Source organism: Neodiprion virginianus, chromosome 1 (assembly GCF_021901495.1).
Source record: "Neodiprion virginianus isolate iyNeoVirg1 chromosome 1, iyNeoVirg1.1, whole genome shotgun sequence".
In the NCBI taxonomy this organism is placed as follows: Eukaryota; Metazoa; Arthropoda; class Insecta; order Hymenoptera; family Diprionidae; genus Neodiprion; species Neodiprion virginianus.
The window spans coordinates 36,513,544-36,528,053 of NC_060877.1; the positions used below are offsets into that span (position 1 = coordinate 36,513,544).

Sequence of the window (14,510 nt, forward strand, 5' to 3'; positions counted from 1 at the left end):
GATAACGGAGTAAATTTATAACTTCATCAGAGAATTTGTTGTCCTAGATATCTTATAGTTACCTATCAGAACATTAGAGACTCTGGTAAAAGTGACGAAGGGCAGAGTCTGAGAAGTCTGGAGGCGAAAAAGGGATGCTGGTAGAATCAGGATCCACGATAACGTCAACCGAGACTTTCTCCTTTTTTTGTTTTTCCTCCTTCCGCGAGCCAAATTTCGTTTTCCTTTTTACTCCCGCTGCTGTTTTCGCCTCGCCCTTTCCTCGTCGCTATTTGGGAGAAAAGAAAAAAAACCGTTTAAAGAATCTTTGTTTATACAATTGAAACAACATTTCTACCGTGTCATGGAAATGATTTTAAGCAGGTTTTTAAGCGTTCTTCTTCTTCTTCTTCTTCTTCTTCTTCTTCTTCTTCTTCTTCTAACGTTTGGTTCGGAATATTGATCCCGGTCATCCTTGAACCATGAATCTGCATCATTTCAAGGGCGCGAATAAACCGAGGGAGAAGGGTTGCGGATTAGACCCCAATTAATATCGTCCCTCCGAGTTCCTTCCGGCTGATAATTGGCCAACAATTTACTTGCAAACTTTTTGATCGGACAAAGTTTACACGTTCCGATTCGACTTAAGGAACGAGTTTTCGTCTCGATTTTGATCCTCTGCAACGTATGTTTTTACCATTTAAGAATAAACTTGACGGGTATCGAGGAATCGGAATGTATGTATACTAATGCACCTTTTCCCTTTTCCGCAATCTGTTTCAGCAGCAGACGACAATGGCGCCATGTCAACGACGCTGCCAACCGCCCCAACGGAATTGGCACATTATCCAAAACTCTGCGAACTTCGTAGAAAGTTTCCAGTTTTATACCGCGTCGAATTTCAGGTGAGTTTCAATCCGATACTCGTTTATATGGGACGGGGTTGAAATTTCGAATTTGAAAACTTCCGAGAGCGCTAATTCCGAATTTTTCGGCGGCGAAACTTTGAGTACAAAAATCACACTTTGACGAAACATCAAAGTTTAGAATGGTCCGAAACCCGGGACTCAAAGTTTCTAAAGGACAAAACGCCAAAAAGTCTGGCAAGTCAAAGTTCCGAATTTGTGAAAGTAAGAAAATTTAAGAATCTGAAGCATCGAAATTTCGAGTGACGGGAGATTTTCGATTCTGTGAATTTCTGGCTTGGTGAAATTTCACCACTGTGATATTTCTTTGTTTTGGATTTTCGATATTTTTATGTACGGAATCCTGGTCATTCTGATTTTTGGATTTTCTGATTTTTTACACCCACTCGTTGAGAAAACTACGCCGCGTGAGTATATTTTAATTTTCGGAATTTTACTCTATTGAAACTTTATTTCACAGAATTTCGCTCTACCGGAACTTTACTTTTCGGAACATTTCGGAACTTTGAGCCGTCGGCCTTCCGACCATCTGAAACTTTGTTGATTCTTCAAAGTTTGATTTATTTGCTTCAAATCTCACCACCAAATAATTCGGAATTAGACACTTTCGGAACTTTTCAAATTCGGAATTTCAACGCCGCCCGGTTTATCTCGACCGTATTTATTGTTATTTACTTCAATATTACGCATATTTTATCGGCTCAAAAACTGAGATGTGTAATATCGGACAAGAAAATAAAACGAACGACCACTTTTCCGATAAACTGTAATTAAAATTTTTAATCCCCGTATTAATTAATTATCCAATCACTGTCCTCTTTGAAAAACTAAAACCAGTAATCATATTTCACCATAATTCTATTCTCCTACGATCCGATAAAACCACGTCGAAGTTTTCGCACACCTTGATCAAAAAAACGCGTTTTATAGCGGCAGATGCGTCGCTGGCCTTCCGCGCTGTTTCGTTATTTTCGGATAGATAATATTTCCGCATGATCGTTCTTCAAAAATTTCCGTACCATAGATATCAGCTCCTGCGATAAAATCGGTCACGGCCATTGCACAATGCGCAGTGATGTGCGAATATTTCACACGTTATATGCATCTGCACGTATGTAAAATCATACATCGTATATTGTGCATTTATATCTCAAAATCAGCCCCGATGATTTCCGCTGTTCGTTCCCGAGTGAGCAACCCGGATTAATCCGTCGATCGTTTTCCTCTTTTTTCTCTCTCTCTCTCTCTCGCCAACTTCTTTCTATTCCACCCTTGGGATACCTGTAAACGCGATCCACGATTCCAGTGCGACATTATAAAATACAACGAAATTGATTTCCCTCTCTTTGTCTTTCTCGCCACTTGTAGAAAACATTATCGAAAAGCAGTATAAATTGCACAGCTTTATGCTTTCGTGCTCAGACTCCTGTAGACTTGTAATAAACTCGCGTTATCATTTGTTCCAATATAACGAGAAGTGGACATTTTATGGTCAACGAAAAAAAAAAAAGATGCCTTGATGCCGTCGCGTGTGTGTGTGTGGTTTTTTTTTTTTTTTTCTTCACATTTTCCTTTTCCTTTCTCGTACCCGTTAGAAAATTCAGGGCCGAAAAGGTGAAGAAGTATAAAGTCTCGTGTAAGGTTCTGCGGGGATTAGATGGAGTGGAAGACTTCTGAAACTCTCATGAATCCTGCCCGAGGGACAGGACTATACTATTTCCGTTCCAAAACCAGAACCGGTGTTAGGTACTGTACTTCTTGTTTGTCGTTTTACTTCGTTCTTGTTCCAAAAAGAGAGAGAGAGAGAGAGAAAACAATGAAACAAGACAGAGATAAAGAAAAAAAAAGCTCCTCCGCCATTCCGAATATTTTCGCCTCGTTATATCGACTCCGCATCACATTTATCAACCGTCTTTTCCCGGAATTTAGAAACCTTCGCTGTTCCGAGAAAGAATTAAAACTTTGTGCCAAAAGCTGAAAGTCAACGAGTACCTAGTAAGCTCACCGAAAGCTCGATCACGATACGGCTCGAGTTTGTTTTCACCGTCCGACGCAGTGCTGACAAGTTTAAATTGAATCGAAAGCGTGTAAACGGAATGTCTGTTAATTATACTTAAATATTGATTATCAACAGTAGAGAAAATTCTGTAATTCTTCTTTCTCTAAAGTTTTCAACAATTCTAACTCCAACGTGAAAAAATCAATAAACAACAAAGTATTCAACGCGAGGATTCAAAACTTTGCAAAGTTAATAATAACGCTAAAATTACACTGCCGAAGTGTTTGCCGATCAATGATGTTTAAAATTGTGTAGAATTTTATCTCTGTCTAAAATTTCTGAACGATTTTTACCTCCGATGTAAAATAATCAAAAAGCGCGAAACGAGGACCGACAATTCTGTCAATCTTAATATCTCGCATTCATTTATATAATACCTGAATGAAGAAAGATACGAGATGCAATATGTAAGATAAAAACTTAAGTTGAATTACGACGGAGTGACGCCGAATATTATTTTCTCCGATGTTCCATTAATCATATTTTCTTATTAAAATATACCGCTGTGTAAGATCAGAATGAATCTCGCCCCTGACACATTTCAAAAAATTTACTCTCGCTCGCAATAATCTCCTCTGTATTACATCTGCACACGACACGAATTATCGTATTATGACCGGCGTTATAGCGTCGCTGAGTAAAACACGGTATAAAAGAAAAGTAAAAAATAATTATATTCCATGCATAAACAGGCTGAAAATTAGGTCGAATGGAGCATAAAAAAAAAAAAAAAACTCTACTCTATATTTTATAGTATACATTTACAACGTGTGTTATGTTGATCTAACAAACTCGTAAATATCCACATGTATATATGTATGGGGAATTCCGTTCGGTTTCATTCCCAATTTTTTTTTTTTTGGTTTTTTCCATCTTCAGTCTACGCATAATCTTCTCAAGTAGAACGTCGCTGGTATTTTTTTGTTTCCCGGTACATAATACAGTAAAAGAAAAAAAAAAAAAGAAAAAGAAGGTCGCGGAAAATCTACGACAAAGGAATAGAAATTTCAAAATCTTTCGTAAAGTTTTAAAATATTCATCAATTCAGCGTGTTATGAATTATTTACCAGCGTTACGACTCGACTTATCGGTCTGGATTTTTTGCGAAACACAGTCTGAGTAAATAAAAAAAAATAAAAAAAAATTGCGGATAATTCTAGAAAGAAAAAAAAATGTAAAACTTGCAAGCACAGATATTATTTCAGGGAATATTATTCTACTGTTCTCCGACTCGCGCTCCATGCCCTCTGACCTCGTTGAACACAACTTTCTCCGCTTCTCTCGACTTTTCCAACCCCTTCTGTTTCACCTTTCTAACCCCCCCCCCCCCCCCTCTCTGCGCCCTTTCCTTTCCCTCCACCCACTCCTGCAGAATCCTTTTTGTCCCTGCCTTTTCTCTCTCCCGCGCGTATTTACGAGAAGCTTTTACGAGGAGGAAATTCCGGTCAGTCCGAAATCACTGCTGTGCCAGTGGTGTGCGTGTTGTTGATGCATTCTTCGACGGTGTTGAGAGATGCGTGAGAGAAGAGAACAGTGAGAGAGAGAGAGAAAAGAGGGGACTAAATACACACTCGAACCTCAAAGTCAAGTGTTCGAAAGCACACTTTTTACAGTCAAGATTCCTGCTTCCGTGCACGGAGAAATATTTCTAGTTAAATGTTACCCCACGGTTTTTGAATGTTTTCATTTTTTATCGCAGCGAAAAAAGTCAAAGAATCGTGTAGTTCCGAGTACGAATTGAAAATTAACTTCCTAGCTGTGACCTGAAAGCTTATAGTATTTATTGCTGTTATTTTTGATCATGGTCACTGGTAAAAATATATTTTCTTGGAACTATTGCGACAATTTTATGCTCGTGTAAGAAGAAAATTTAATTTTTTTGTAACTGCAACGATATTTTAACCGTTAGTAGAACTATATTAATATATAACTGTTATATGTATGGGATTTATACAATGTTTTATACAAGGTGAACCGACATGGAAGCATACGAGTAGAAGAAATCTGGAAAGAAATCTTGCGAGGAAATTTAGCATTCTTGTTCTCATTCTTTTTCCAAGTTTTATTCTTACGTTCTTACAACTTCTACATCCTCTTTGTTCGACTTGCGCGAAACGTCGCTGCATAGCGCATAAATACCGCTCCTTAGCTGTAGTTTTTCGCCACGGATCGAAGATTTTCCATTCCGAATAAAAAGGAAGAGGTAACTCGTTGAGGAAACGGTGCGGAACGATTTAATCCACCGGAGAGAAATACGCGGTAATACGATTGTGGGCGCAGAAACCGAGATCGAACTTTTCGAAAGGCGATTGCTGATAAGTTCGATCTCGTTGAAAATTGCCCGCCCCATAAATTCACCTCGAATCGGATTCACTCGAAATCTGTTAATTAGCGATAATTCACCACAAAGTTATTTAACTCGTTACTCTCACCGCCTCGTTCCGTATTCTACGAATTATAACGTACATAAAGGGAGCCAAAAAGTTGTCCAAGATTTGAATCTCGTACTTCTTAAGAAAGATCCTTTGATTCGTTGATTCGTTTGTTGCCTCTGTTGAGATATTCAAATAATTATCCACAGCCTCTGTGAATCAAATAATACTAATTATCTCGCGATTCGATACTCGGTTTATGGTTCTCTCCGCCCGAGATTAAATTTCGTAATATTCAATACACCTCTGAGAGTTAATATCGCGTAATTCACCGCCTCAAACGATCGACAAGCAAGATTAGCCGTTTCGTCGCTTCGAATTTCACCAATTTTAGTGCATAAATAAAGGTCGTGAATAACACTGATAAATAAAAAAATGAAAATCACACATCAACCGTTTGCATATCCAAAGTATCGATGTTCAATCGATCTGTTAAGATATAAACGAATCATCGCGAATATCGCGACAGACTTTTGTCAGACCGTTTTTAATCCTGTTCAATTTTTTTCCTTTCGTCGTATTATTCCATCGATTTTACCTTGCTGAATAATTTTGCTCACCTTTCACAGAACCCGTATCATAAAATGTGATTAGGAAATTTTCTAACAGACGTTTATTCGCCGTCTAGACTCAGCTTGGTGATCCACCGCGTCTCCTTAGCGAAACAAAGTTTTTCAGTTTATAAAACAAGTTTCCGAAAATAGCCGCTGCAAACTCGCGAACTCTGCAATCGTATCGTAGACGAGCGGAATGAGAGGAGAATAAAGAAAGAATTGAAAATCGGATGATGAAGAGTAGGAAAAAAAAAAGACGACGAAGAAGAAGATAAAGAAAGAAAAAGAATGGTTTACACGTCTGGAACACCTTGCAGTGTATGTATTATGCATAATATATTCCAACAAAAAACAGCGACTTCGTCTTTCGACAACTTGTAATATCTTTAGCGGCCTACTTGTATATTATACATGTTTGACGTTGAGAGAGAGAGAGAGAGAGAGAGAGAGAGAGAGAGAGAGAGAGAGAGAGAGAGATCTGGGCGATTTGCTAACGATAAGAGGCGTGGAGAAAAAAACAAGAATGAAACCATAAATTTTCCGGATTAATCGCAAGAGTGGTTCCACCTTCATTTCTCTCGGTTTAAACATCTCCAGAAAAATATTATTAATGTGGTACTATGGGCGAGTGAATTTATTCCGTCTATTATACTTATACATACCGCTATCGCAATGGTTCATAGATCATCGAGACGGCTTGACTGTCTGACCATTTCGTTGGCTTTACTACTTCTGTATGCAGTAGCTGTGTATGATATACATATACTTACATAAATATATTATATGACATGTTATAACGCACAGTTGGTGAGACGGAAACAGTGGAAACGGTCCGACTGCAGCGGGATTTTCAAAATCTCGAATAGCCGGTTTTCAGATTTGCTGCTCTAATTATACGGATCTCGGATTTTGTCCATTTCATACGATTGAAATGTACCTATATCTGAACAAAATTATACGTCTGATAAAATCGTAACACGACTGATTGCGAATCTTGTGAGTTTTGGCTTTATGCCAATAAATGGGTGGCAAATATTTGTATAATCACTTGGAATGACGATTCAAAGTCAGTAAAAATAATCAACGGTAACAGCTTGAAATGTGTAGCTCAGAATGGCCAGAATCAGTGGAAAAGAAATGAAATCGTTTTATTCCGACTATTGTCAGAATTATCATTACAATTACTGCAAGTCCTGAAACCGATAAAAAACCTTCAAACAGGTTTTTCGCATTTAATGAAGTCAGGGACAATTAGTCGGGCTCATTTTTTTAAACGAGCTCGTCTCTTTGATCATCGTCAAAGATGCGCGGATCTCGTTATACGATATCTTGAGTGGCCAATTAAATTATTGCCAAGTATAATTCGAATGAATATATACATATAGAATGTAGCACGACGCAATGCGGGACACTGAGATTATTGGGAAAACTTTGAAGAAGCCGCAGAACGCAGAGTCGACGATACATCGAGAGAAATTACAAATTTCCTGGAGGTGTGTTACATAGAAAGGAAACGTGAATTTTATCGTAAACGTACCGCGTGAATATTTTTCTCCGCGAGACAGGGCAGCCAACTTAACTAAACTCTCTCCTGTAATTATGTCGTTAGGATCGACTCGCAGAATCGATCAGTCGTCAGTCAGTTTATGAAAATGAAATTTCGTCCGGTCTTCGCAAATCGCTACATCAACGATTCGCGATCTGGTTAACCTAAGAAAACTCGCATCAACCGCGTAGCCTCGGTGAGCAGCGTTTCACGGGTGAGAATTGAGTTGGCGAACCTGTCGACAAAACTCGCGCATGCGCGTTCGGACGCTCGATGCGATAGGTTGCACCAATTCAGTCTCTGATTCTGAATTCGAATGGATGACTCGTAGGAGTAGGGAAGGTGGGAAAGGATGAGCCGCGAATAATGACGCCCGGTTTTCGAGACCTCTGCTCTCTGCGGTTCTCCGATCCGATAACAAGGCGGTGGGACCTAAATCATCCTCGAATGCAAACCTATCGATAAGACGGACGCCCGGTTTCTAAGGCTTGCCAATCTCGTCCGACCATAATGTCCTGTCTCCGGGTTCTTCGACTCTCTTTTCACAGCTGACGTCGTGATCCATAATGTTTCTTTTCGCCCCTTTTTCTTCTTATTTTGATAAAGATTCGGTAGAAAATACGAATTTTTTAAATTCTTTCCACTTTTTTTTATTATGGTACAGTATAAGTTCCGTAATTGATATCTTTCATATCTATTCCGCTTTTCAAAAAAAAAAAAAAAAACAGACAAATTCAAACCGATGGTATGTTTACGATAGCAGGATTGGATAACATGTAATTAATCACCCTCGTAATTTCTAATTAAGGTGTCATAAAATGCACGTGAAATTGATGTGAAATAGAGTACAAATATTGACCAATTAAAATTTCGCCCATTACCGTACTAGAGTAGTTAACGTAGTTCCAAAATTTGCAAACTAGTGATCGCGATTTTCGAATACAAAGTAGGTACTGAAGATTAAAAATAATAAAAAAAAAAAAAAAGAAACATCCCCAAGCAAGAACGGGTGTCGAGATTGACGCAAGACGTCCGCGCAGAAATTTGTAGGCATAAAACGATGCTCGATTTTAGCTGTATGCGGATTTGAGCCGGATCTTGTTGGCGGATAAATAATGGTGGGGTATATATATATATATATATATGTGTGTGTGTGTGTGTGTGTGTGTGCCTTAGACACATTTTACCGAAGTATTTATACCTACTCGACGTACGATTCCGTTTTACAGGCTTTTTCACAGAGCTGGGCTCTCTCCGACGTGAAAAAGCTCTTAAACTGATTTACCGCCGGAATGTTTAGCGATAGTTTGCTCGGTGAACGAAAACCTCCGTGAGGACTCTGTTTAAATGCCAAATATATCCCGCTTACAATCGATCTTTTCGCGCAAATGAACAAGATAAAAATTTACAAAAACACAAACCGTCTCACTCAAATTGCAATCGCATTTTCACCCGCCTGTAACGAAAAATGTTCAATTCTTTATCAATTTTTATGCGAAAAGTGTGAAATTTAGAATGTTGATAACTGGTATATTTACCAAGCGGTCTTTATTGAACGTGATAATGTTTTTGTAATGTTTGACAAAAGATGGTAATGGGAGGTGGAAGAGCCACGTATTTTTCGGTGTGCTTTCTGCGTTTGCGAAAGTGCTCCTGCACTCCCTGGATGAGCAATCGTTACGAAATTTGGCAGGCACGTGCACACCGAACGTCTTCGTTAGTTGTAGCAGAACGAAGAAAAAATATTGAGAAACAAAAGAATAGTCGGCAAACGAAGGGGAACCTCAGTTGTTTGCCAAAAATTTGTTCAGCTTTTATCTTCATAAAATAAAAACGTTTGAATATCTTTCGATGATTCTGATTTAACCAATGAAGACGTGTGTTGCAGACGTGCCTGTCAAATTTCATAACGATTGCTCCGTTGGGGCGTCCAGGAGAATTTTCGCAAGCGAAGAATATCCTTCCGCTTTAAAACTTTAGAAAATATTACGATATTCGATAAAGACCGTTTTCAATTAGTAAGCATATCAAATATAAGCATTCTGTATTCAAAATTTTTTGCATAAAATGTTCATAAAAAATGGATAATTTTTCAGCCCAAAAAAGTAGAAAGACTCTCTCTCAATCAATCCAAGCCATATTTATTTCGAATTTATAAATTCGAGCTGACTCGACGCTCGAAATCGGTGCAGTGTAAAATTAGCCCCGAAAAACAAATTCAACCGGCTGAGAAAATGTCGTCGAAGGGTTTTCACGTTCAGAGGGTTTTTGCTTTGAAGTTTAACGGCGCCTGCAGCTCGTTAAGTGAAAAATTATTCGCGAGGCTGGTTCACTTGATACAGCCTTACAACCGAATTCACAATTTGGGCTCAGCTCAGGGCTGCACTCCGTCCGACGAGCTGGCCTTTACCTGCCGACCATTCAACTTTTGACCACTCACCCATGCCGGACTCCTTTGTACGTTTGCGCTCGTGGTTCTGGCAGGACGAGAGAGAGCGAGAGAGAGAAAGAGAGAGAGAGAGAGAGAGAGACTCCGGTTCGGTCCTTGTGATGTCTGCAATTTACTTTGGACTGTTTCACAGAATCCGTCGACCGACAAAAGCATGATACAGGCAAACCGTCGTAGTGTTGACGTCCTTTTGGAAACTGCCATCCTGCGTCAACGCCGCGGATTCGAGGGATGGAATTTTGTCATTTATACGCGTATTATTAACGCTGGAAGTATTAATCAGGCCTTCGTTCCTCGTTTTATTACGCAATGGGAAAGGTCGTTCGATTCTTCGATTGTTAGAGATAATTTATCCTTAATCGACCTGTAAGAACTTCATTTTAGGCAAAGAAATATCTCGTTTAATTGTACTTTAAAGAAGTGATAAATCGTTTCGTAGAATTGAAGTGACTTTTTACCGAGTTTGACAAATTTTTTGAAATTAATTAAACTCCGACGTACCTATATCTACTGAGAGAAATTGTTCACTGCTACATAGAAAGTGATGATAAGACGTTTCTTGTTGCGTCATATGATGTTTTTTTTTTTTTTTTTCGAAATTCAATTTTCTCGTCAAAACTAAAATAATCAGGTACCAAATCGTCAAATTTATTTCCCTATAAATTATACATTTATCTTAGGTCAAACGATATATAGTCGGATCAAATCATTTCACATTCTCATTTTTTCTCTCTCCCTCTCTTCTTTTCAACGAAATTAAATCCGTTTAAATAAAAACCCGGACGCAGCTTTATGTTTAGATCCAAACACGCTGAATCGGCTTGTTCGCGCCTCGAGGGGGATTTTGCAACCCCGACGTGTCGTCGTCGTTGTTCTTTTTCGCGAGCCGCTGACTGCAGGCGCGTTTCAAACGCCCAGAAGGCGAATAAAGTCCAGTAAACGCGGAGGAATGGCCGACCTGAAATGGTCAGCGAAGCAATTTCATAAACCCTCGACGCACACCAACATCCTAAAAATGTCGTCCTCTCCAAATACCTCGCCATTTATACCCTTCAACGCCCTCGAACGACTCGCTACTGCCAAAGAAGACAAAGAAAAGAAAAAACGAAAAAAAAAAAACCTGTAAAACTTCCAAACTACGCTGAAAGAAATGTTTTTTCAATTTATTCAAGTTCAAATAAATTTCGCTTTCGCGTTTGACGACGTAAAATTCGGAAAACTCTCGCGCGCAGGTTGCGTGATCAGGGAGCGTGAATCGGCGAAGATCCGAGGATCCGTTTCAGCTGAAGATTGATGGACACCATCGGCGGTATTCGGTTTCGTCAATATCTCGTTCTCCCGGTATAATATTTTCCCTCCTTTCCTTCTCCACGAACCGCACAACGAATAGACCGTCATGCGGGATAATAGAGGGGAAAAATCGTGTCCGATGTCGAGATGAGACACGTGTTTGTCTGCTAGGTTCAGGTACCAATTTTTCAAATCGATGGGACATGTGGAAAAAACTTTCACGATCTTACTCTGGACGTGAATTTGTTTTTTTTTTTTTTTTTCGATGGGTGTAAATCCACGAGATGTTTGTGAGAAATTGACGATTTTTTTTTACTTTTCACCCGACACTCCAAGAGGGATTCTCGTGTTCGCAGTCGAAACCATCCGATTGAGTCGAAACTTGGTAACGAATTTTGCCTGCCGGCTTATTTTGTATTCCTTTTGATTTCAGACCGCAGTCAAAGTCGAGACGCACTCCTGCAAACACGCGACGAAGATCGCGAACAAGGAGAAGAATCAGAATCAAAGGTGCATACCCTGTAAGTATATATAATGCGAATTTCTTATGCTAAATCGGCGAACAGCAGTCGTGGAATTGAATCGAAATGCTTTCTGCACCTCATGATTTGCCGGATAAAAATCTGGGGACGACAATTACGCGTAAATTTGTTTCTCATTTTCAATCTGTCCGGCAATAAATTACTCGAATTGTAGAAAAATACGTGCTCTGGGAGAAATTTTCAGTTCCGGTTACCGCTAAGTTCTTAACTATTTTCATTTTTTACCACGATCGAAAAATATAGTTCTAGGTAGAAAATGAAAATTAGTTTTCTATCCGTTACTGTTCTTTCTCATTACGATCACTCTTACTACATTTTCTTGCAACTGTTGCGAAAATTTAATGCTTGTGCAACGATAAATTGGCGTTAAAGCCTTGTTTAACTAAAAAAGTACAGTAAACCTCAGAAACTGATTTTGCGTTGCAATTGCCAAAAAAGGATCGACGATAGCGCAAAATAGTTAGGCGTACCTCGTTTTTTGTAATTCCAACGATATTCAAACAGTTTCTTTAACGACACCTGTTTTTTACTGTAACAAATGAAATTTTTCTCAGCGTGAAGAGAATAAACATCGTATAAAGATTTTATCATCACGACGTAAAAATCCGTCGCTATGACGTGTAATTAAAATTTATCCTTCTTTCTTCACGTACGTACATGTATCATACGCTACATAAAAGCTTGCGCACTCTCCCAAGAATTTTATATCGCGGAATTCAAACAGGATTTTATCGCCGTCCTAAATCGATTACGTTCACATTTTCTCCTGATTATTATTTTCGTCTTTGTCGTCGTATGAAAATAATATTGTATCAACTTCTCAGCGATTATACGTAACATAGTGCAGCAACTTGAACTCACTATTCGCCATTTTCATCCACAAAATAGTAACATCGTAGCGGGTTGACATTCATGTTTAGTCCTTTGTAATATAATACGGTCGGCATATTATCGCGATGTTTGTCGAGGGTGAGAAATTGCGGGGAAGGAAGGAAGTCGACCTCGGAACTAGTCGGAGTTAACGGCTTGAATACGCTTCGCATGCTACAAACTTACCCATGCAACATTGCATAATCCTTGACATCCGTCTGCTCACACATTTTCCTCTTATACGGAAATTTCAGGGCTCGTTTTTGACGCGTCGTCCGATTTTTCCTACACTTTTTTTTTTCTTTATTTCTTTCTTCTTCCTTTTCTTCTTAACGTGACTTCTTCTTCTTTTCGCCTCTCCCTTTGTCTCTGATAAATACGTATAAAGCCGCATGCACTGCTGAGCGTTTTCACGAATCATTGAACTTGTTCGTTCGTTCATTCATGTCGAAATTCACCTCCTCTCGCTCTTGTTCCCAAAACTCGGTCATTGCCGAGCAGAAATTATTCGTTACTTTTTATACTAAACTTGTTTATTATATCATTTTACGAAATGCGAGGGACAATATATTATTTTCGCAACGAAACTTCGAGAGGAAAGATTAAGAAAATTATTCTCTGCACGTATCGTTCGACTAGAGAGAAAATTTTCAGAACTATTCTTAACGCGCGGAGACGATCGTACATTTTTCGACTCTTTTTTTTTTCAGTAAACAAACTTAAACTTTTGATCACATATTGATAAGAAATCTGAATTTCTTCACTTTGGAAGAGTTAAGAAATGTGTTACGTATATTACGAGCATTGATATAAAATTTAAATCTTTTTTAAGAATCTGGCAGAGATTAGGTACTTTTTTTTCCTCTCCTGGTTTGTTTGTTTTACTCTACAATGTATATTATCTCAACTTTCGTCAAGATTACGTTAGATATGTGTTGTAGATACAACGTACGTGTAGGTTGTTAAATATGTTGAGTATATAATGGCAGGATGTAAAATTTTTATATTCTCCCGGATCTACTGCTGGCAGTTTCACCTCTCGACAGAAAAGTTTGATCGCTAATAACAAAAATAATTACAATAATGATTATAAGCTGTAACAGAATCAGGCAATCGATCGCTCGCAGAGATTTTCTATAAATATTATAATGGAATAAGGAAAGAGGAAAAAACTTGTGAGAGAAAAAGTAAAAATTACTCTTCTTCAAAGCGTTGTCGTTATCTTTACGTCTTTATACTTTCTACTGTACAACTTTGTGAGAAATTTTCGCAATAAATATTGTTTGTAAGACGCGAAGAAAAGTCGCCAAAGCCTGCAGACCAGATCTTTACTTCCGAATGATTTTTCGTTTAATCTATTCACCGGGAGTTGTATTTCATCGATAAGTTGAACAGTTTTGCAGGTGACGATTGAGAAAACGTATAAAAGGGGAAGAAAGAAAAGTTTTTTTCTCGTCCAATTGTTGTCTTTTTTTTTAACTATTTCTTTTCCTTTTTCTCCTTCAACCATCGAGCGAAAGAGCCAGATACCTATATATGTATATAATGCCTTGAAGAAAGAAGTTTCCATGGTATAAATCTCCGCGATTTTATTACCTTCGTTTTCTAATTGACGTACGATTTTTTTTTTTCATTCTTCCTTTTTCGCGTCCCCAAGTTATCGTTAAAATCGCTTCTGCAGGCGCTCAGAGATAAAAATACACACGGCTGTATTCGGCGGGTATAAATTTCTTTCGGATTGATTGAAACGTTCTCGAAATCCGCAATTTCGAGTACAGAATTTTTCAACGTCTTTAACTGATCCGCTCGCCGGATTTTAATCTCGTAGAAATTGATTCGAGAAAACGAAAATCTCGCGTAACT

At 38.5% G+C, this 14,510-nt stretch overlaps 1 protein-coding gene across 7 annotated transcripts in view; it reads left to right on the forward strand.

The window, feature by feature from the left end:
- LOC124310184 (receptor-type tyrosine-protein phosphatase kappa) overlaps positions 1 to 14,510 on the forward strand; it is a 107,258-nt gene that overhangs the window by 80,430 nt on the left and 12,318 nt on the right. For 6 of the 7 annotated variants that reach the window (XM_046773958.1, XM_046773960.1, XM_046773961.1 and 3 more), the window contains 2 exons: positions 763 to 884; positions 11,669 to 11,756. In XM_046773958.1, the coding sequence (XP_046629914.1) occupies positions 763 to 884; positions 11,669 to 11,756 (210 nt within the window). The remainder of the gene's footprint in view (positions 1 to 762; positions 885 to 11,668; positions 11,757 to 14,510) is intronic. The other variant, XM_046773965.1, reaches the window with a different exon arrangement.